At 57.6% G+C, this 23,183-nt stretch overlaps 2 protein-coding genes across 4 annotated transcripts in view; one reads left to right on the forward strand and one right to left on the reverse strand.

Annotated features, from left to right (window-relative positions):
- Positions 1-633: 633 nt before the first annotated feature.
- RRP1B (ribosomal RNA processing 1B) lies at positions 634-22,570 on the reverse strand. 3 transcript variants are annotated; one of them, XM_036238155.1, is made up of 16 exons: positions 22,356-22,570; positions 17,235-17,317; positions 15,978-16,035; positions 14,727-14,812; positions 14,366-14,427; positions 13,900-14,029; positions 13,000-13,064; positions 12,367-12,548; positions 10,530-10,624; positions 9,867-9,964; positions 8,814-8,833; positions 7,909-8,037; positions 6,606-7,336; positions 5,170-5,319; positions 4,052-4,115; positions 634-3,290 (listed from the first exon to the last, which is right to left on the reverse strand). In XM_036238155.1, the coding sequence occupies exons 1-16, from the start codon at positions 22,471-22,473 to the stop codon at positions 3,097-3,099; spliced, it is 2,265 nt and encodes a 754-aa protein (XP_036094048.1). In that variant the 5' UTR covers positions 22,474-22,570; the 3' UTR covers positions 634-3,096. The 3 variants fall into 3 exon arrangements, with proteins under 3 accessions (XP_036094048.1, XP_015998911.2, XP_036094049.1); XM_016143425.2 differs by having other exon boundaries at positions 7,909-8,040; XM_036238156.1 differs by lacking the exons at positions 17,235-17,317; positions 22,356-22,570 and having other exon boundaries at positions 7,909-8,040; positions 14,727-14,984; positions 15,978-16,020.
- LOC107510196 (heat shock transcription factor 2 binding protein) overlaps positions 21,737-23,183 on the forward strand; it is a 48,947-nt gene continuing 47,500 nt past the window's right edge. The window contains exon 1 of the mRNA XM_036238157.1: positions 21,737-22,036. Within this exon, the coding sequence (XP_036094050.1) occupies positions 21,776-22,036 (261 nt within the window). The 5' untranslated portion in view covers positions 21,737-21,775. The remainder of the gene's footprint in view (positions 22,037-23,183) is intronic.

Here is a 23,183-nt window from a genome sequence, read left to right on the forward strand (position 1 = left end):
GTCTTAGGACAGGGCTCCTGGCCGAGGCGGTGCCTACGTTTGGGATGGAGGGGCAGAGAACAAGCACCAGCCGGAGGACACAATCGGACACGGCGTCCCTGCGGACAGGAGCTGGGGCTCCGCCGCGACTGCGGAGGGCTCAGACGTCTACAGGTGTGGGCGGGACCCGCAGCCGGCGCTGGGCTACATCCGCGCTTGGAACCCAAGCGCAGGTGGGCAGGGTGGGAGGAGCGAAGGCGTGGCCACGTGATGGAGGCTCGGCGGCCCCCGAGGGGGCGACGGGGCGTTAGGTCAGGACCTGGGGACGCTGGGGGCGTTAGGTCAGGACCTGGGGACGCTGGGGGCCGGCCTTCCCGTGGTGTAGTTGCTTCACTGTGCCCTCAGCAAGGGGGAGGTCACGCCCCCGGGATAAGCTGGGGTCCACCCAGGCCCGCGCACCTCTCCCTGGTCCTCGCGGGCCGAGGCCCAGCATGCTTCAGGCCTGGCAGCGAGCAGGGGCAGCTGGCCCAGCATCCCCTCGCCCGACTGGACAGGTGTCCCGACAGTGTTTGCGAACCCTGACGCCAACATCTCCCAGCTGCCACGGCACTGTCACGCCCCAAAGAAGTGCATTTTCAACATTCGATACAAGTCTGAGGGCAAAGAGGTTTCTTTTAATTGAACTTGGCTTTGACGAGTGCTGACAAACTCTGCGACACTCATACAAACTGGTCGGTTGTGAACAGACAGCCCCTGCTGGCAGTCAGGCGAACTGAGAGAAAACACAAACCAAAGGATGGACTCAATTTCATTTTTCTTCAACACTGACAACTACTTTATATTCTCCTTTGTGCTTTCAGTCCAGCAAAAGTGAGAAAGGGGGACGTGTTGTAGAGCGTGACACCAAACCCTAAAGAACACTCTAAGATCGTCAGCATTAAATCACTTCCTTTTCTGGACTCCCAAGTCCCCTTGACAATTTTACCTAAGAAAATAACATGCGCCACGTAGACAACTGGTAGTCTGAATACATTTATGTGACATATTCTTGTCGTGTGTATACACATGTAATGAAAAATCTTAAAAAATCATTTTCTTTTGTAGCCAAAATTTAAGCATTAAAAATAAGCCACAGTAAAGCTACTGGAGTTACCCCCAAAACTAAGGAAGTCAGGCCAGTGTGAAGGACAGACGGAATCCCGGACTCGCAGTCACTTCTGGACCCAAGTCCACAGGCAGGAGGTGCATTTACAGGCCGTTCCCCAGTGCCTCCGAAGGGACAGCGGACATGCCTGTGTGTCAGAGGTGAGCCCCCGCGCGTGTCTGCAGGACAGATGGGCCACTCTGCCCTCGAGCACCTCGCTGAGATATCTTAACATCACTGGCTTACATGGCCCGTTTGGCTATAAGACCCATTTTTAAAGCTGAAATAGAAGTTATTAGAAAAATATTTTGACCAAGAATAACGAAACTTTTTTGAAACAAAAGTTAACACGTATTTGACCACTCATACGAGTTTTGGTTTTGAATGTGATTTTTAAACGTGACAAACTCGAGTGCACTGAAACCACGGCACAACAAAGCTGTCTTGCACGTGACTTCTCATTGAGGACCACCTAACGGCATGTTTTTTTGCCCCATGGCTTGTGATAAAACTCTGATACAGAGTGGGAAGGAAGAGGCTCCCCTTCCCCAGAAGTCGGGCTCACCTGACCCCGCCCCGCCCCGTGGTTAAGGGAACCAGTCAGCCCCACCCGGCCCTGCAGTCCCAGGGGACGCCCCCTTCCCCGAAGCCAGGGCCTGCCCGCCAAGGCAGCTGGGGAGCAGAACGGGGCCTGGCCCTGGTTTTGGTGAGAATCTGGGGCTCCTGCAGGGGAGAGGAGCTTTTGCTCCCAGGAGGCCCGCAATCCCTGAGCAAAGAGGGGGTGGGGGAGCACGGGGCACCCCTGAGGCAAAAGGTGCGCCCCTCCTTTATGTCTGCAGTTTGTCATCCTGTGAACTTAAGAGCGAGCCGGCCCGGTGCCCTTCCTGAGCCGTGTCTCATACCTCACCGAGGCTCGGGGGGCAGCTGTGGCTCCCCAGGTGAGGTCTGTGGTCAGACGAGGTGGCACTGCACACACCTGCATTTGTTTCTCCAAATGAAGTCTGTGTGCCTTCCACCCCCGCTTTTTAAACTAGAATTAATTAGAACTTCATGAAATCTGCAAGTGCAAGCTTCAGTACTTCAGACATTAGGTAGCTACGAGCAAGTAAACACGCCCACACACTCTCAGAGGCCGCTGCCTTCTGCCTCCCAGCCGTCTCCAGCTGCCGCGGCCACGTGTCCCAGGACGGGCAGCTGATCTAAGATGGGGGGGCTGCTCTGGCAGACGCGAGTCGTTTATTTAGACCCCTGGCTCAAACGTTTAAACATAAAGAGCAGCCACGGCACGACCCAGGTGGATTAGCCGGCGGGCTGGGGTCCCGTGAGAGATGGGGTGCTGCTCCCCGTGCGAGCAGCTGAGAGGTAGGAACACAGGGAAGGACGTGGCCCCGGGCTCTGCTCTCCCGAGCTGAGCACTTGTGGAAAGAGGACGGCACTGCTATTTGCTGGCGAGTGTCCCCCTGATCATAAATGGCCAAGGAGCCAGCGCATGTGGGAGCAAAGCCCTGCCCACTCCAAAGAACAAAGACTGTCAGACAAGAGCACCGGACCGGCCTGGCATGGCGCACGCGGGACCAAGAGCCCGCACACGCGGCCGGCCGGCAAAGCCCAACTCCAGGCCCCCGCCCCATGACGGCATGGACTGCGACTCGTGGCCAGTGTGCCGGGGAGTCATGGAAGTCACTGCCAGCGTGGACTGCTGGAGAGCTTGGGCACCGACAACATGTGGAGCGAAGGCCCCCACCGTGGTGTCCGCCGCCCCCGCCGGGAGGCGCGAGCGGCCGCGGCGCTACAGCTCACACGGACCCTTGGAGGTGCCATCTGGGGGTTTATAAAACCGTAAAAAGGCCCCACCTGTCAAAAGTTATAATTTATAGGATATTCTGTACAAAAGCAGTTTTTCAAAAGCGACTCTAGCGGCCTTCTCGGTGCAGTGGGCAATGGGTCAGCCTCATGAAAGGACTCTGCACGGCCTAGAAGAAGTCCATGGCCGTCGGCCTTCTCCTCGGTGTGGTGGTCAGCGGCTTCTTGGTCCCCAGGAGCGTGCTGATGGGGGAGCTCGTGGGGGTCTTCAGCACTCCGTGGAGGGGCTTCTGCTCAGGGTTGAAGGCCACTCGGGAGGGGCCTGTGGGACTGACCAGGATGCTCTTGTCCGTCTTTTTGAATTCTGCCCGGTGAAAGCAAGGCCACACGTTAACCACCTCTCCGTCCCGTCCGCCCGCCCAGACGGTGTTCCGCCTCAGTGCTGCCCAGGCCCCGACACAAGGCAGGGCGGGCTTTCTGAGCAATGGGAGGTCACGAGCGAGGCTGCTTCCCACACATGAACTTGCTCTTCCAAGGACAATGCCCGAGGGCCACCGAACAGACGCGGGGAGCGCCAGGCGGGGCGGCGCTGCGTGTGGGACACGCACAGGGAGTGACGCTGGGGCTGCGGAACGGCGGGGGACCCTTCCTTCGGGGAGCTGGGCCCCTAGTGCCTCTAACCTAAGGACACAGCCTCGGGGTGAGCGGGCCGCCTGGCCCCCGGCCTGATGGCCCCTCCCCTGCACGCACACACTCAAGAGTAACTTGTCACCCGCGAGTCAGGTCATAAACTCGTTTTACACTTTTAAAAACATTGGTTTCCTTTGGAAAAACAACACAAGTGAATTGCACCAATGTTAAAAGCCACCCCTCGTCTTGGGCCGGGTGGTTCCATGTTCAGACAGAGGCGGCCACAGCCGACAGCCCATCATGCAGCTCAGGCCAAGGCAGCTGAAGTACTCCAGGCAGGCGGCAGCGGGAAGGGAGCCTTGCACATCACCCTCCACAAGGCGACCTCGTTCCAGAGCCCCCCCGGCCCCCGCAGGTCCCCTGGCCGCCCCGTCAGCTCAGCCAGGGCTGACTCTGCTCCCAGGAGTGGCCTGTGGCTGCAAAGCCCACGCTCACCTGCAGTCGTGTTTCTGTTCAACCCGAAGGTGACCTTCTTGGAGCTGGACGGTGTTTTGCTGAGCTGCAGAAGCAAGCGAGCCGTGAGGGGAGGCGCCCCCGCCGCCCGGGGGGCCTGCGGGGGCCCCACGAGCGCCAGCACCGCTCCGCAGGTCCCGCCGCCCGGGAAGGAGGCAGAGCAGGCGCCCGCGAGCGCGCCGCAGCTGAACCCCCGACCCAGCGCACAGGGCTCACTGCTGACCCCCGCGAGGACTCCAGGTCCCTCCGCCCTGGGGCTCTGAAGCTTTAAGCAGACGGCAGCCACACGGGGCTGGAGTTCGGTGGCAGAGGAGCCGCGCTTCCTGACTTCTGTGCACCGGGACTCCACACTAACTGAATATTTAACGATTCCTTAAAATTAACAATGGTTCCTATCTGACCCCTTCTAGAAGCTGACCCATTCTGCGTTTGACACACTTTCTCCAACCCCTTCCCAGAACCCCACATTCCGTGTGAACCCTGTGACTCCGCCTGACACTGTTTCTGCTTTAGTGACATCGACACGTCACGGAGGACCCTGACTGCACGAGGCCAGGCGTGCAGCAGACGTCCCGCAGCAGCTCCCGGGTACGGATGAGCACGGGCAGTGGTCCTGCTGGTCGACGGGCCTCAAACAGCACCTTCTTTCTCAACATGCCCACCCACCTGCGCCCGTGGGTCGCCCCAGCAGGGCCCGCCCAGGCGCCTGCCCCGCAGCTCCACCAGGCCTCCACCGCCAGGGCGCGAACCCAACGACCCTCCCTGGTGCGCGGTGGGCACCTTGTCCCACCTTCCCGCGCCACGTGGCACCGCTGAGGGCCCTCGGCGTCGTGACAGCGTCCACTCCTCCTACGCCCCAGGCGCCCACCGCGGCTGCGCGGCGGCCCCTCCTCTCCCTGCGGGTCCTGATTTACAGGCGCAGGTCTCCCCGCGTCTCCCGATCTCCCCACTCCCACAAATTCCACACCACGCGGCGGCCGGTGCGCGTCCCCACCGCACCTGAAGCCCCCCGGGAGATCCCTCGGGGCACCCCCGGGCCCCCGCAAGGCCAGCCTGCGCCGCAGACGGGGCTTGGCCCCCAGGAACCCGCGCGTGCGCACCTGTGCGGCGGGGCTCCCGGCCGGGGCGGCGGCGCTGCTCCTGGCCTTCCTGAAGAAGACGGGCTTTGGCGAGAGGGGCGTGTCGAACTTCACGAAGTCGTTCTCAGCCCTCAGCTTCTTTTTCAAAGGGCTAAGTGCCCCGGGGCTCCCCTGTGTGCAGGGCGAGAAGGCGGGGGGTCACACACAGAGCCCCCCGTGCCACACCCCCACGCAGGAAGCCGCGGCAGGGCAGCAGCGCGGTGTCCCAGACGAGACTCACTCAGCAGCTCCAAGGCGCACACCGCCCTTTCGGAGCGAGGCTCCCGACACCCTGGCGCCCAGCAGCGCTGCTCCCCCAGGCGCAGCCCGCGGCCTGGGGGTCTCCCAGGGTTTTAGAACCCTGTTTCTCTGCCTTCAAACTCAGGTTCTGTGCCCTTCAAAGCCCTTATGAGTCGTTTGCCGCCTAATGAGGACACGTTCTGGGAGATGTGGGGTGAGGCGACTCTGCCCTGCGCCCCCCATGCAGATGCTCAAGACACACAGCTCCTCAGGAGGAAAAGCCCCCTGACGCTGAGTCACCGAGCAACTGTCCCAGCCTCTGAGAGGCTGCAGGAGGCTGAAAAGGAAGACACGACAGGGATCCTCGGGCACTCTCGCCGAAGAGAGCGCGTCGAATGGCCGGGGCGTGAAGGGCGGAGGCTGTGCGCCGAGGGAAGGTGCCAGCTCGTCAGGAAAACGTCTGGAGCTAGAGCAGCCTTCCTGAATCCCAGGGGAGCGACCCGTTTCCCCAGCCAGGACTCTTTACTGACAGAAGCCAGCTACCCAGCCGCTCGGACGAGCTGTCAGAGGCCCAGAGCGGCGCCTGCCCAGGCTCACAGGCTACCGTGAAGGCAGGTGTCGCCCCTACGAAGCAGCGTGCGCGCACACACACGCTGGACGGGGCCCGCGAGCCTGTCGCGAAGGCCCAGCGCGCAAGGTCTGCCACACCCATCGTCCCTGCCCCCGGCGGTGTGCACGTGAGCAGGTGGAGGCGGGCGCCAGTGGACGTCTGCCGACCGGGGCGACGAGGGGTGCCTACGCACTGCGCCCCCGGGGCGGGGTCTGAAGAGCAGGCGCAGCGCCTGCTTCTCGTTCACATCTGGCTCTAGAGAGCCAAGTGGAGAAAAGGAATTTTAGGCCCAGGACTGGCTACGACTCAAGAGAGAACAAGACCGGCAGCTGAAGGACACTTGTCTGCCGTTCGCGCCGTGGGGCGGCGTGACTGCCCCGGCACGGAGAGACAGTTCCCTCAGCCCGACGTGGCCATCCCGGAGCCTGGGGAGGGAAGGTGGCTGACGGTTTTGGCCACTGAGATGGGTCACCTGTTTCCTTGTTGGTAAAGGGCGTTACAGAACCGCGAGTGACTCTTAGTCCAGAGGTCTGGCCTGGCCCCCCCGCCCCCCACCTGGCCGACTTACCAGAGCCTGCACGAGCTTGGGTTCGGGCTGCAGCACTCGGCTTCGTTCCACCAAGTTCAAGTTGAGCATTTCCTTCATTTTCTTCCTCTTCCTGAAGATGGCAGCTTTCTGAGCGGACAGGTCGTGCAGCTCAAGGCTGCCGGCACCCCACTTCTTCTTCTTCAGTCTCCCGCTCTGGGGCGGCGGGGTCGGGCAGGCCTCGCCATCTGCCGGGCTCGCCGGGCTCGCCGTCGGGCCCTCCTGCTGGGGCGGGGGCCAGGCCGGTGTGGGCGGGCCGCCGCCGTTGGCCAGGGGAGCCCCAAGTTTCCGCTTCCGCTTCAGTGCTGGGGCTCCGCCGGTCGGGAGAGCTTGGGGGGCAGGTGCCTGAGTGTGATCACTGTCGGGGCTGCCTCGGGACGAATCCTCCAGAGGTGACGCTGCTGACTCCGTACTCTCTCCCTGGCCCCTCGGGCTCCTCTTCCGGGGCCGTTTCCTCCTACTGTGCGTGTGGGGGTGCCCCCAGCGGCTCAGCTCCCGGGGGCAGGGCACGGCCGCCCCCAGCACCACCGCACCCGGCTTCTGGGCCCTTCCCGAACCTGCCTCTGGCTCGCCGCCCCCGTTCTGCTCTGGCGGCAGGGCTCTGACCCCTGACCCGGAACGCTCAGGCTGCAGGGGGCTCTTCTTCTTCTTCCGTTTCCTCTTCTGAACGCCGCCCTCGCTCTCCTCCTCCTCGGCGAGAGAGACCTTGTTTCCTACGAGGACACGTAAACCAATCAACAGGCGTCCCCATGCCACGTGGACAGCAGGTCCCGCGGGGGATTCTGGGCCCCGTGAATGGCTGCCACGACCCCCCCGCGTTTACCGCCAGAAGGCTCTGGTCCCCCTGGACGCAGCCAAGCTCCCCCGGCTCTCTCACTTGGTCCCATTTTGCCCCTTTCCCAACTGTAATTAGAAACCTTCCTAAAGGCTCTTTTGACATAAATGCATCTGAGATATATTCAGATCTCTACCAACTTTCAGGCCTAAAATGAAACCCCCAGAGCCAGGCGGTCAAGCAACAAACGCTCCCCAGGGCCGTGCGTTGCTGCATCTCCACATCCTCTCCCACTTGCCCAAGGATGCCTCCGGAGCAAGCACGCCTGCTGCCTGGGGAGCGCGGCCGCCACAGGAAACCTGGCACGCAGAACAGCCCTCTCTTTCAGCCGTTGAACGCGAGCGCTGTTGCTCTGTAGCGCCTCACAAAGGCGCTGGCTCAGGGGTCCCCAGGACGGCAAAGGGGCAGATGCTCCCTGAGGGCTGCCCTCCCCGTCTGCTCACACCTCACCTTTCTGTTTTTCCACATTGGTTTTTTCTAGAAGTTTATTCCCTTTCTTCTTATGTCTTCCTTGATTGAGGGTCTGGCTGTCTTCATCAGCAGAAATGTCCTCAGCAAATCTGAGTTGAGGTATACTGCCTGCTGGAGAGCAAAGCCACATGCGTCAGCTCTCCGAGACCCGCACAACTGTCTCCAGGGGCCTCGTATCAATTTCGGCCGCATCACTGTTCCTCAATACTTCTCCAACCCAAACCTCAAAGCTGCTGACACAGGAATATTAGACTCAAGACAACTTTGTGGTTTCCTTACAAGGCAAGGGACTACCCTGGGTGACATCATCTCTGGCTCAACCTCAGGGGCTTGGCCATGCCATTTCTACCTGCCAAGCAACCAGGTCCGAACACCCCAGTTCCAAGGACCCCAGGGGCCCAGGGTCGGGGGCAGTGGGCCTATCGATTTGCTCAAATATAACCAAGTTCACGGAACACCAGTTTTTTCTTGGGGACAACTGAGCATAACGGCAAGTAAAAGGGACCTGAGAGACCAACTGTTCTTCATAAAGGGCCAACCTGGAACCTTCTAGACCAATAGAAACGCTTCTTGTTAAAACAACAGCCCCTCCCCGGCCTCTGGGGCTGCCCTGGCCCTGGCAGGGAGGTCGGCTGTGCGGCTGGCTCAGTGTGGGTCCCAGGGGAGAGAGGGCCGGGGAAGGCCCCATGCTGGCTCCTCCCGAGGCCTCTAATCGGCTGGGCGGCAGGCGGTGTGGCTGACGACTCGCAGAGGCGAAGGCTGCGCTTTCTTGCATGTTCGACCGCCGTCTTCCCACTGCGCTTTTGAATAGGTGCTATCGACACCCTCGGTGGGGCCCTAGTCAGGGAGAACACCACCGGTTCTAGCCCTCTGACGTTCCTCACCTTCAGATAGATCCTGGAATCTGAAAGAGAAAGCCGAAGTCCATAGAGAGGGCTGTCTCCTAGAACCACCGTGCGACGCTTCCAGAACGTGGGATTTGTTAATTCCCTGGCCCTTCCTTCTAGAAGGTGAGGCCAAAGAGGTGGCGTGACGGGTGTTGCAAAGGCCAAAGACGGAGGAAGGGTGGCCCCCAGTGCCCCTGTGTCCTCCAGGACACGCTGATCTGAGGAGTCTGTCGGCAGATCGGGAGAGGTCCCGCCTCCCTCCTGCCTCCGTTTCTCAGGGACACGCGCTCCGTCTACCTACCAGGTGGGCGGGCGCCAGTGCCGCGCCGCTCTACGCGGTCTGGCACTAGGGCGCGAGGGGCGTGTGGGAGGCACGTGGACTCGGGGGCAGAGCCCCGGGGGAGTGGACAGGGGTCTGAGCCCAGCTCTGCGTCCGGCGCCTGCATCCTGGGGCGAGCCCGAGGTAACCCATGTGTCCAAAGGGGAAATTATAGAAGCATCTTAATTCCTCTGGACTCAGGGGCTTTTCTAAACATGAAATAATTTATGTAAAGTGCCCAGAACAGCGTCCGCTCAAGGCGGTGTGATCAGACTCAGCTGCTACATACTGCCAATCACAACGGGCCGCAGGACTCTGCGGTGACTTATGACTCCAGCCCTAACGTCAGTGACGACTACAGCGTCGCCATGCCAGGAGTGGGGGACAGGCCGCACCCCCACTCGTCTCCAGTGTGCCGACGGGACGGCTGGGCAGTGCGTTCACATTGCGATCCCTTCATCTGATAACTCAGATGTCGCCAGTGGACTGCCCACACCATTATCAAACGGGTAGGCACGGGCGCGGCCGCACGTGACGACTGGAACCTGAGGGGCCGGCAGGCAGCCGTCGTCACGGAACACTTCAGTTTACACATGCAGGCTGCGTTGCTATGAATGAGAACATCAAAGGACCAAAAAAGGGTAATAACCGAGGTGACGGCGAGATGAGTGACAGGGCTGGACTTGAACGCGAATGAGGATCAAGTGACAGCCTCTCACCCGATCACTTACTTTTTGATTAGTTTGGAGAGATGTTTCTTGTTGAAGGGAGGGATGTTTCTTCTGCTGGTTATTTCCAGGAGTCGGTCGGCAACAGCCTTATAGTCAAACTGCACGAGAAGAAAAACGGACGTCGACCCGCGGCAGTCGCCGGGCGCGCACTGCAGAGGACCGTCTGGACGGCACGTGCTAAGCCCTAGTGACCAGAAGCTTAAGCAACATCTTTGAAAAACGCGACCTATTTTTTTTCCTGGAAGAAGTGAGTTGTAATCCCTCTTCCTTAAAAAAAAAAAAAAAAAAAAGTGGTAAAATAAACCACCTAAAATTGACTTGGGGGTGCTCCTTCATAAATGTAATCGAGCTGTCCGAGCCGCACCTGGTAACAGCGAACTTTCCTCACTTGAAAAGTAGCGCCGAGCTGGCTTCGCTGTATGGCACAGAACAGATCTTAGCGATTCAAGGCAAAATGAAGACCGGCATCTTTTAAAATTCCAACGTACTTAACTGCTTTTGTCTCCTGTAAGCTCATTATGAGGAAGGCTACGTGGGAGACAGAAGGGATGAAAAGGACTTTGCCCGGCAGGCCTTGGAGTTTAATTAGCTCTGACCCTAATTCCCAATTAGGCCGCTCCACAGCAAATCTGTATTCTGTAAGAAGCAACAACTGCCACCAACCTGGAGCAGCGGCCCAGCGTCTTCCAAGCGTCCGCCGCCGTCTCTCTCGCCCTCATCACCGATTCCGTCTTTTCTGGAGTGACATTTGCCCAGTGCTATCAAAACACACCCAAAGACAAATTCTTCAACAACACAGCAATGACCAGTTCCAAAGGGGCTGCTGTCTAAGTAGGTGTGTCTTTCAGTGGAAAAGAAAATTTCTTTAAAGAGAAAAACCCTGCAGACATATCTGTAATTTCCCAAAGATATTTTGATGGTTTTTCAGCCCCTGGATGTGAAAAAAAAGCTGGGAGCAATTGCACATTCTGCCTTTTAATGCCACCAGAAAGCCCCCAGTGCCATGCGGCACACGTGGGTGGTCGTCCCAGCAGAGTGGGCAGAGCGCTCCAGGCAGGGCTCAGGCTCTGCCCCTCCTTGCAGACTGGGTGGGGCCGTGGTAAAAGGTGGTGGTGTACTAACTTCCCGAGGCCGTCCCAGGAAACACACCTTAAAGTGAAGGGGACCGGGGATCGCTCAGTAAACTACATGAACGTCTACCCAAGGCACTGGATGCTGGAAATTAACAGTAACATAAAATAAAACTTAACGTAACTCTTAATATTCAAAACTAATTCAAAGAGCACTGAAGTCCATGGAAAAGCAGACAAGAATTACTAACGAAAACTCACAACTGCAAACCCATACTGTTTCTGGACTCCTGCGGGCTCAGAGTGGCGTGGCCTCAGGGCACAGCCAGAGAAGGCAGAGCGGGGCCCACGTGCAGAGGCCGTGTCTGGCAAAGGAAACTGGGAGAGAACTCTGGGAGTCCCCGGCAGTGAGACCCCTCTGGTTTAGACAGACACGTGGCATGGAGGGGGCCAGAGGCAAATGCCACAACCACACGAAATTTGCTCAGGGTTTTTAATTAACCCAGTACCTACGTGGAATTTAAAATGTTTCTTCTTCTTTTTTTACCAATTAAAAAATAACACATGATCAATGTAGAAAACCGAGAACATCGGGCAAGAGAACAAAACAGAAGCAGAAATCACCCAGGATGATGCCCTGTGCGGCTGTTAACATGACTCAAGTCCTTCCAGAGCGCCGAGGGCGGCAGAAACGTTACCACCACCAGGAGCCTCCTGCACCGAGTTCTGCGTCCTGCCTTAAAAACCACTGTGTTTCTCCTGGTCATTAGTTTTTAAGAACTTTGCTTCCCACTGGCTACGTAACGTTCAAAAGCGTGGGCATCCTGACCATAGTACCTCCCACCGGGCACCGAGATGCCACTGTCAGCTTCGACGGGCCTGGACTCTCAGTGCATGCTGTCCACGCAAATGCGTGGACATAAGCTGTGGGGACAGCAGACGGCCTGCGGTGGGCATTCACACACCCGGAGAAAAAGGACCCTGAAGGCTCTCTGAGATCAGAAAGCGAGTGTAAACAAGTGTGTGCTCACGATGCAAGTGTCCATCGGCCTCGCGTCCAGGACCCGCCGCGGATCCGAGTCCACGTCAGGAAGTTTGCACACATCCAAAGAGCAAACACACCACAGATGACAAAACCCAAAGCCACGGCAAATGACCAGAAAGGCCTCGGGGAATGTCCCGCCGCCCGGGGAGGCAGACGAGCGGGAGAGGAGCACGCCGAGGCCTCGGCGTCCCCCGGGGCCCCGGACTGGCAGGGCTTGGAATCCACGCCTGCGTCCGTCCTCAGGTGGCGTCCACGACAAAGCCACCTCTGCCGAGGTCTAGGTTAGGGTCAGCGAGGTCCCAGCCAACGTGCTAGAAAGCGTTTTGGAATGTGGGACGAGGACTTCACCCAAAAAGAGGAAGACTATTCGAGGGAATCCTCTCACCTGTCTTCTTTTTACTGAGTGGTGTTTTCCACGTCACATCCCTTTCGGATGTCCCTTCTTCCAAAAAGCTGCCGTCTGCCACCGGAGCTTCCTGCTCCTCCACTGGCTCTTCAGGTACGAGGGGAGACTGATCGACGATGACTTCGAAAACGGCCCTCGCTATGGTCTGCAGCAGTGTGTGGCTGGGGGGAGGGGGGCGCAGCCGAGAGGGTGGGATCAGACCGGTGGTCTGGACCTCAGCCCTGACGGCGCGGCAGGGTGAGAAGGGGACAGTCACCGCACCTGCAGCGTCAGCCGCCTAGCGCCCGGTGGGGCCGATCAACGGGGCAGCAGCACCTCACCCCCAACTACACCTCCATGCCAATCATCGGGAGCTGCCAGGAGCCAGCCAGGGCTCTGTGACGGAAGCAGTGGGACCGACAGCAGACGGGACTCTGGGTCACACCGCAAAGCCGGAAGGGCCCAGCCGCGACGCAGCTCTCCCAGCGTTCTGCCAACGGGAAGAAGCGCGCGGCCGCTCCCGGCGCCAGGCGGCCAGCTCGGCCTCTCGCTCCACCACGCTGCCAACACGAAGCCACCCCGGGCCCCCCGGCAGGTGCCAAACGAAGCAATGCAAACGTCTGAACCACTTACTCCTTAGTCTTGGCAACAATTTTGCAGAATGGATCGATAAACTTGAGATTCTGGTCTGCCAGAAGCTGTAATTCAGAAATAAAACAGGAAAAAAAAAAAAAAATAAGGGAAAAGAAAGGCTTTTTCCTCTGTGAGGTGTCCCTGTGAAACACCTGCTTTTCTCGCACAGGCCGAGTTAGGCTGAGGACGCTGGCCTCACGGCGCCCAGGCCGCTCTGCATGGACCGCCCAGTGTCGTGACAGACCACACTGTCCTCCAGCCCCTGGGGCAGCAGCGCAGGGACCAGAGACCCCGCTCGCCTCTGTGGGCGTTTCCGCGCGACCACCAGACACCGAGAGGAAGGAACTGTTTTGTGACTACAACGTTTATACTTTCTTTTAGTTAAAAAAATACACGTTTACCACAGAACACTTGTTAACAAGTAAAATTGCTCACGATCTCTGAAATTCAGAGGGCACGTGCGGGCTGAAGCACAGTGCCCTTGCCAGCTCTGCCTGGCCACACGGGAGTGTGTCCGCACAAGGGCGGGCCGCGCACGCGCCGGCCACTGCCTCTCCTGCCGCTGCTTTCAAAACTCAGCGTCCTGAGCGTTTCCCCAGGTGGCTGAATTCCTTCCTGGCCGTGCAGCTGGCTGTCAATCCCGGTGCATGGGACTTCCTGCATGACCTTAGCGCACGTCCGTGCCCGTGTCCCGTCAGCTGTGAGGACACATTCTCAGACGGAAAAGGACTGTGTCGAACGGCAGGCTGACCCGATTCATGCTCTCCTGTGGCTGGTGCCACAGTGCCAGCCCCGGGCTCCCGCTCCCAGCACACGGGGTGTCTGCAGAGCAGCCGAAGCCCTGTCCCACCCACCCCCCTTCCCGGTCCCAGCAGCGCTGGCCGACGGCACATGGCTCACCTCTTTCCCGCCCACTTTGGACAGTTCGTCCAGATAAACGTCGATGCAGTGGAACCTGACGCCATCAGGGGACCGACTCTCGGGATGCAGGACCTCCTTCATTAGCACGTCGAGGAAGAGCTTGATGCGGCTGAGGAAACGAGACGTGTGGGCGCGTGGGCACCGCGCCGACCCCCCCCCCGCCTGCGGTGGGGACGTGGCATGCGGTGCGCGCTGCAGCACGAGCCGCCGCGGCTGGCAGGGCGGGAGGTGACCGCTGGGCGCAGTGCACGCTGCAGCCCGGCCCGCTCGTGCTCCTCCCTGGGGCGTCGGGTCCTCTGGGCGGGAGGACACTGCTTGTCATAGCACTCGGCGGAGCGGGAGGCAAGTCGTACGTGTCGCCCGACTGCGAGGCTTGGAGAGCACACTATCACACTGTCACACTGCGGGTCTGAAGGCCACCACAGCCAACCCAAACAGTACCAACCTTTCTTCCCAGCCGTTCCGCTTCAGGACTTCAAAGCACTGCCTCAGGACCAGACGGATCAGCTAGGGACAGACGACTTGTGTTACAAAGGGAGAAAAGGACCGCTCGGCTTAGCAGAATGAGGAGACCAATGCCACTGGTCTCCAAAGCGAAAAAGCATCCGCAGTAACCAGACTTAATTCTAGGTCAAAAAATGCTAACCAAAAGACGCCCGCACGCATCCCCCACGGCTGGAGGAGACAAGGCGGAGGTCTTCGCGCACACGGGCGCGTGCCGTCGGCCGTCCCCCGCCCCGGCCTTTGGCCGGCTGCCCTCCCCTCGCCGCGCTGCCCCGGCGACCGGGACGCGGGCGCGGCCTCACCATGCAGTACTTGTCCAGGCGCAGCCGGTCGATGCCTGTCCACTCGCGGTTCATGGTCTGCCAGAAGGTCTGAACGAACAGGTGCTCTGCGGTGAACAAAAGGCTCCGAGCGCGTGCCTTCCCGGCGCATGGGCACCGCACCGCAGGGGAGCAGCGGAGCCGCGCGAGCTAGCGGCATTTACTATGCGCTTTCTTAAGCAGCCTTGGGCAGCTGGGCGATTTGGTCAGCCAGTAAACATGCTCGATAATTTCGTTTACCTTTAAGTAAGAGCACACTCTAGTAACAGGAAGGCTGGCAGCATCTTAATGCTCGACTAGAGGGCTCTCGGGAGCATTTTTCTTTATCCACTGCAAAGCCAAGTTGCTACTGAAATCAGAGGTTTTCTGAGCCACGTCTGCCGGCCCTTCCCACCTGCCTGCACCTAATGCTCCGAAGCCAGTAATTCTGATGGACCCTGATGGCCCACAGAGAAACCCAGCTTTGTTCCATGTCCAGTGTCTGCTGGGTGAGCTATAACAAAACATTCTACTTTTCTTTTCTGAATCACGAAACTAGCACTTTTTTTGGTTCAAAAGTCGTTTTGGTCTGATATTTTTTTGCTTTGCTTCTTTTGCACAAGTCTTTCTTGACATATGAAGACCCTCACTACATTCCATGTGTGGGACTGTGTGTCGGGCGTCAGCGGGAGCCTGGCCCAGTTGGGGGACCGCGGACGGCGGTGGGGGTACCTAGGCCATGAGGGCGGCTCTGCTCCCAGGAGAGGCGAGCACACCAAACCCACTCTGCTGTCCCTTCCTTCCTCTGTGCGTGACCAGAGCCTAACTGCCCCAGAGATAGCTCATTCATTCCAGCAGAGAGGGGTCACTTCACAGTTTAACAGTGACGACCTTAAAACAGCTTTGGTCTTGAGGATGAAATGCCGGCATGCACAGCTTCTCCGCGCGTCGGTAACAGAATCTCAAGGGTTAGTGTCTCTTAGGACATTCTGTGGAAACCTCTGAGACGTCAGATAAGCTGCCGCCCAAGACACCTCCTTCACACTGCCACAAAGTCAGTATCCAAGGTCGTCCTCGCTTCCCCCGGGGACGGATTGTCGCCTGACGCCTATGCACCGGGAGCCCCAGGCTCACGGTACACTAGCCCACTGGAAGGTGGAACCTTGGGGGAGGGAGAAGGAACACGGACTGGCCCTCCCAGGGATGCCGCTGCGCCCGACGAACAGGGGATCGCGCGACAACCGCAGGACTTACGGGCCTCCGGGGTGTTGACGACATGGATGAGCTGGGAGATGGTGCGCGCGAGCTCCTCCTGCGGACGCGTGGGGGAGAAGCCGCGGTCACGCGCCACGCCCCTGCCCCTGCTCGCCGCGGGCGGGGACCTGCGCCTCTGCGACAACGTCCCCTCCGCTCAGAAGCGTGCGTGGGAATGTCTGAATTTTACCAAAGGTGAAACCCTCAATTTCTACGGACTCGTCCCCGTTCATATGCCTCTAAGGTTTGTTTAAGCTGCATAAAGTGTCTCTAGTTATCTGTTCAAAAAGCCTACAGAAGAAATAACTTTAAAAATTGTGATGTTATCCTAAGCCTCCCAGTAATGCAAACAGATACCCCAGCAGGGGGCCGTCACGGGCAGTGAGACCCGGGGCCCTGCATCCCCCGGAGCCCGAGCATGGAAGCAGAAGGCCTCATCCCCGGCCTGCTCGGGGACCGGCTTCAGCGGCGGGCTCTGTCCTGGGCCGTGGGAAGAGTGCGTCCTGTGCAGGCCGGCAGCTCCCTGGCGGGGAGGATGCCCCTGGGGAGTGTGGACGAGGCACTGCCCCACAATCCCACAATCCGGGGGAAGAGGCCCTCCCGAGCAGAGCGCTCCGCCCGCCAGCCTTCCTCGCCCATTTCAAAGGAAGTGCCAGAGTTGAAAGTGTTGCTGTTTATGTTTTCTTCCTCTGCCAAAGCTGTTGGGTTTCTCTTCTGAATGTAATTTAAAAATATTTTGCTCTGCTATCCTACTCAAAATATGTTCAGCGGGGAAAAAGCGACGTGGCTCGGGAGAAGTGGCAGAGTGTGCATTAAAACCGGCCAAGTAAATGCCACCCATGACATTTATCCATCAGAGGGCTGCAAAGCGCACCCCCCTACTCTGCTTCTACGCGTCAGAACAAAGCTTAACAGCGAAATGATCGCGGTCACGTGGCCGTGGGCTCCGCGGACAGGGGTCCAGGAGCACATGCACATCTGAGGGCGTCAGGTGGCGGCCGCCACTTGCTCTAAGGATCCCTGACCCCCAGCAAGGTGGCTGCCCAGCCCCGGGTCGCTGGTAGCATCTCACACTAGTGCCATGACACTGTGGAACACAAATGGAAGAGAATGAAACAGAAACTCCTCAATGCGACACTGACCATGGAACTGGGAAACAGTGATGGAGAAATAAAAGGTCTCGTAAAACGAGCAAGTCCCTTTAACCCATCTACGCCCCAAATCCAGAAATGACAAAGGGAACGAACAGCATGTTACCTGTAGAAGGGGTTCATCCTGCACCCACAGGCAGTAGAAGAGCCCTTTCCATATTTTTAGAAGTTCTTCTTGGCTGAAACCTCCTGGAGGGCAAAACAGCACATAAACCTTACTTTAGAGTCCTCGTATTTTCTTCCCAAAAGTTTAGAATTGCCATCTAAGCAGTGAAAATAATACCACATACATTTTCATTCTTTTACCTGAAAATGTCTTTTTTAATCTGAAGCACACATTTCCTCCATTACAAAACAAACGTATAAATCATACAGTTTCACCAGCTATGGGGCGGGTACTATGGTGGCGTGTGCTCATTATCCAAGTAACGTAAGGAGGCAAATGTCATCACGATGAGAACCAATGGAGTGATCATTTATAAAACGAGCTACCCCCGAGTGCACAAACGAGCATCTCGCCCTGCACACCATTTTCATTGGTCTTGCAAAGTAAAATTACAAATCTGACAAAAGATGCAGAATTGGCTTAAGTCCCACACAACTGGCCCTGAGGAAACTGGCGAAGCTTTGGGACAGTTTTGCTAGGGTGACCCTTTTAAGCATCTTGCTGTGAGGCCACGCTTGGCTGTACCCTGATCTCCCTCCCTCCCGTCAGTTTTCATTAACTGGGCAATTTTAGTCTTGTGTAAGTGGCACTGCCTTGGTTAGCTTTGTTCTGACTCATTATGTAAGCTTTCCACCTCTGCCTATACCACCTACGACCAGGCCACACGTCACACAGCCTTCTACCCTCCTGGGTCGACCACAGGTGTCACGGAATAATTGCTGAGTGACATAAGGAGTGATAAAATCAGGTGAATGTACACACTCTTGGAGGCTCCAAGCCTGTGGGGAACAGAACCCTCAAGTCTTAATGCATCTTCCAAATAGCTGTTATTAATGTTCACGAGGAGATGCCAGGAAAACCCTTGAAGTAGCAACACAGGATGGCAGGCTGAATGACAAGCATAGATTTGGAATCGGTGAGATCTCGGTACTCCAAAAGACAAGTAAAAAGTAACAAACAGATCCTTTTGATGGACTGAAGTTTATTTAGTGGATGCAGAGTGAGCTCTGGACCTTTGCAGGTACTGATTTCCAAGGTAAAAACTTTGCTTATAGCAACAGTATTATTACAGTGCATTTTGATTCTTGGTGAGAAGTTCTCACTTAAAACCAATATACCAGAAACCGCAGTAAAATTCGTTCATTAACGTGCATTTCCTTAAGAGGTTGGGCAAATGACGGACCAATTGACTTTCTGCTCCTCTCAGTACGAGCAAGCCACATCTGGGAGCTTCCTCCCGTGAACACCACACGACGACAGTGTGAGCGATAATTCCCTCAGCGCCGCGCTGACTGCAGTCGTGACCGGAGGAGCTTGGCATAGGAACCTGCGCTTGCACGCATTTACGTCCAGATGAATGATGAGAGGATCTGCGTGGGGACCATCAATGGCTGAGAAAACGTTAGACGAGCCAGAAGAACCTAGAAATGCAGAGATTTCTCCCTTCCCCACACTGCCCGCATCTCGTCAGATTTAACTATTAATACCAGTTTGCAGGAAATATTGGGGACAGGGGAACATGTCGAACGAGACCATGGGGTGCAGTCAGCAAAACGCCCAACCTGCAACTCACACCCGTGTGCGTGTAACCGCGACGGCACCGCGCGTTCCGCACCGCGGCCTTCCCCGCGCCGCGGCCTGTCAAACCACCGCGCAGTGGTGAGTGGCCACGCCTGGGCAACCTGGGCCTGCAACAGGCACAGGTTCGCGCCGCCACGCTTTTCGACACGGTACTCGCGTGACAGTGGAGCCGGGGCAGGGGGCAGCAAAGGGAGCTGGGCGTGAAAGCCTGTCCCCACCGGCTCGCCCTACGCGAGACGACGGCGCGCAGCGGCAGTGGACGCCTGGCGAGGCCTCGGCGCGCTCCTTTTAGGTGTGCAGTTCTCGACAACTGTCACCACCTCCAGAACCGGTCCCTCACACGGAGCGCGTGCTGGGTTTACGGGTAGGGCCGAAATTAAGAGCATGTGTGAGAAGCGCTTTGTAGGAGCAAAACACTGCTCGATTTGTGGGTATTATTATGATTGTCTCGTGTTCTCTACCAATAGGCTTTGCGAGCGCTTTTCTCTTTTAAAACATTTCTTTGCAATACATGTATAAACGTCACTTATTTTCACCCAGGAACTTAGCTGGTAAAAACAAGTTACCAATTTTTGAAACATTTAAAGCAAAACAGATTTTCATTATTTCTTTCAAAACTCTGCAAACGAATACACATCTGCAGTAGCTGCGTCCCACGACTGCCTCCTGACCTGTCTTTTCTTCTGAGTTCTCACACTTAATGCGACTGTTTCTGACAACAACAAAGACTCAGTTCAGAACGACTGAGGCAAAATGAAAGTGAAACGTGGACATAGGAAATACCACGCAGCTTTGAAACGAGAAACCCACCTGCTCTCGCCACGATGAGCACAGGAGCCGTTTCTGGTGAGGCCGAATGCTATATCTGAACCCAAACCGGTGGGTCCAGATACGCCTAACCCTATCTGTCAGTAAGAAAAAACCACTTTATTTTCCCCGTTACTGCCAATGAGTCTAAGACCCACCAACTGTAAGATGTATTGTTATTTCGTGCCACCAAAAGAAAGAATGCAAATGAAACTGTCACAAGGTTCACTTTAAGATATATCCTAATGTTAAGATGTTAAAGTTGCAGAATCGTTAAAACAAGTGGGGATTTTTGTCTGTTTTGTGCACTGCGGAGTCACCAGTGCTGAGAACAGTGCACACGGCAGTAACGACACATAGCAGGCGCTCCTTTCGTGACTGCTCCATCCACCAATGAATAAGGACAAGCGCGCCCCCTGAGCGAAACCACGGACAGCGAGCATCCCACGGCTGAGAATTCGCAGCACGAACAGATAACACGCCAGGGCAGCGCTTAGCCGCCTTCAGCAGAACCAAGATTTCTAACCTGTTTTTAAAATCGCAAAGCTATCTATGCCACAGTTTTATGTCCCAGAAAGGGAAAAATTTCATCAGATTCTCTAAGAGGCCTAAGATAAGACATGAAAAAATTTGAGGCTGTCAATGAGATTCAAACGTCAGGACAAGTTATTTCCAAACCTGTGTTTCAAGTTTGATGGAGCACAGCTGTGACCGAGATCTTGTTCATTATGTCCCATCACCTCTGTTATGACAGTCACTCTGCACTTACTATTACTCTGCAGTGTGGATACAGTGTTGAACGAGAGGTGTGAGGCAAGGAACTCTTGGGTGTGCCGGGCACTGACGGACACCCAGTGGCCTCATGCCCCTGCGCCAGTATTCCAGGTCCTGACCCTGCTCCCCAAGGGGTCTGGGAGACAGGCTGTCTGGCTGTCTCAGCCCCGTAGGTACTGCGTCTGTCCTTTCTTTTGCTCTTGCACACAGCCAGGCCTTTGTCTGCCTGGATGTGGTCCCATTTCCAGCTAAGAAGACAGAAGCTTACAGTGTTTGGGGGGAAGAGTGATGCATTAACAGATAATTAACAAGCAACGTGGCTAAGTGCTACAATAAAGACAAACTGGATATTTCAGAATCCTAGAGGGGTGGGGTGAGTCGACAGGGAATGTAATGCTGCACTGAATACTGGGAGTGGATCCAGGGTGGGAGGTTTCTCAGCGTGAACAGAAGCAAAGGCAGAGAGGTGAGAGATGGGGTGCTGTGTGCCAGGACCCACGAATGTCTGCTCCATCCACCAATGATGATGGAGCACGAAGGGGATGAGCTGGGAAGAGGAACGGGGGATGAATGACCTGCAGACCTGGAAGCCCAGGAGGGCGGCGACGTGATCGGAGCTGCTTCAGGAAGACTCTGCACGGGTCTGTGGAGGACCAGTTCAAGGGGGCACAAATGGAGACAAGGAGATCAGTTAGGAAGGAAGCAAGCACAGGAGCCCAGCCGAGATAAAGAAAGACCTTTGGTCATGGCAGAGTAATCCAGATGACACAGGCAGGGCTGAGGGACAGTGGGTGGAAGAGAGTCCTGGACAACACTGTGTATCTAGCTGGAGTCTGAGGGGACGGTGGGAACAAAGTAAGGGGCCAGGCCGCAGAGAAGAATCAGAGGAAAACGGGTTTTAGGATACTTGAAACCATGATAAAATAAAGTCTGTCAGGGACACCTCTCACGAAATCAGGGAGATCTCTCACAAAATCAAAGTTTGGTCTTCATTCCTTTTCCCAGCAAACTTCACATAAAATTATATATATTTTTCCCCTGGGTGGTCTTTTGTAATTTCTCTTCAAAATAAACTAATAATGTCAGTACAAGGGACAAAATTATTCATTGTTTCAAGTAGACTCTAAACGTATTAGTAAATAAGCCAAACTTGACTGTAGTGCAACAGGAAACCTCTAATTCGCACTGCGGTTCACACTCCAGGACCTACAGCACACATCTCGCACCAGGCGAACGAAGTCCTTCGCTGGCACCCCACTGGGGTTTAAATGCAACTACGACGCGCAGCGCGACCCGGCCACTGCTTGCTCTTCCGCTTCATGGCATCGCACGCTCGCCTCCCCCGAATGACTGGCCTTCGGCCGTTCCTCGGCTTTTCCGCATCTGCTGGGAACCGCGGGCACAGCCCCGAGAGGCGCCCCCGGCCCGGCCTGCGCAGAGGGGCGCCGTCTCCCCGATCTCCACTTCCGTTACTACGCTCCGCGCTCTGCTGTGGTGACCGCCCCGAGCACCAGCGTTACCAGCACAAATTCTCCGAGGGTTGGGGTTCTGTCTTGATTCCTGAACCCCGGACCCTAAAGGTGCGGGTCCGGCCTCGCGTGGATCGGTGGAGAGCACAGCAGCGTACAGCAGGCTGAGCCCGGTGAGGCCGGTGCCGGCTCGGGGTCGGTCGGACCGGGTCTGGCCTCTGCTTTCCCACTCACCCGGCCTTTCGGCAGACCGCCCACCCCTGCCGGCCTCAGTCCTTCAACCGTAAACCAGACGAGACGCGGCAGGAAGCGGCTCGCGCGGCGCGAACGCACAGAAGCACGCGGCAGGGGCGCGGGCCGGCGCCCGGCGTTGCCTCGCGCGGCCGGCGGCCCGGCAGCCATGCGGCGCGGCGGACGGCGGGACGCCCACCTGTCTCCCTCTGCGTCTTCACGCTGATGTACTGGCGCAGCTTCTTCACGGCCCTGTCGCGAATGCCCTTCTCGTGGGACGCCAACCGCTGAGCGAACTGGATCTCGGCCGGCTGCATGGCGCGGGCCCTCGCGCCGGCTGGAGTGTCCCCGGCGGCAGCGCGCCACCCTTCAGTCTCCCGCCGCTGCCCAACGAGCGCCGCCGAGCAGCCCCGGCCGCGGCTGCGCACAAGGTGGCGGCGGCGCGCGCGGCGCGCGGGCTGATGGCGTCACAAAGGCGCCGGCCGCCGCGCGCGGCGCGTTCAGGGCGCGAGCGCCCGGCGCCGCGGCTTTGCGTCCCTGGGCTCGTCCGCTGTCTTTCGGTCGCCAAAGGCGGCGAGCTTAGCCAGGGTGGGTCTTGGCCAGGAAGAGTCGGAAAGAGTCGTGCGGCCCATTGTAAATGGTCTAGAATCAAGTCCACGCACAAAAGAAAACCCCTTTGATCGGCAGCTGCCCCACGCAATACAGGGCACCGAGTTTTCAATTGTACTGGACGCCTCGGGACGCCTCGGCGGGTGGAGACCGGGAGGAGGGGCCGGCCTTCGGGTTCTTGGCGGAGTGCTGGGGGCAGCCTCATGGAGACGTCCCTAGCCAGCAGAGGCGGCACCCCTCCAGGGTTCCCCAGTGTCTTGGCCCCGGTGCCGGGACAGGTCCTGGTGTAGGGCCAGGGCAGGGTATGAAAGGGCACGGGTTGGAGAGGGCAGGGCAGGGCAGGTGCAGGCAGGTCCCAGGCGGGGGGCCAGAGTTTGGAGCGTGTGTGGTCGCGAGTGAGCCCTCAGGCCTGGAGTGC

This window comes from Rousettus aegyptiacus, unplaced genomic scaffold (genome assembly GCF_014176215.1).
Source record: "Rousettus aegyptiacus isolate mRouAeg1 unplaced genomic scaffold, mRouAeg1.p scaffold_m13_p_20, whole genome shotgun sequence".
Lineage (NCBI taxonomy): Eukaryota > Metazoa > Chordata > Mammalia > Chiroptera > Pteropodidae > Rousettus > Rousettus aegyptiacus.

Coding starts and splice junctions, on each gene's coding strand:
- RRP1B (XM_016143425.2), bottom strand. CDS start 22,473: ATGCAGCCGGCCGAGATCCAGTTCGCTCAGCGGTTGGCGTCCCACGAG. Junction 13,065..13,899: donor CCAAAGTGGGCGGGAAAGAG/GTGAGCCATGTG, acceptor TCTGAATTACAG/CTTCTGGCAGACCAGAATCT. Junction 12,549..12,999: donor ATTGTTGCCAAGACTAAGGA/GTAAGTGGTTCA, acceptor CCCTCCCCCCAG/CCACACACTGCTGCAGACCA.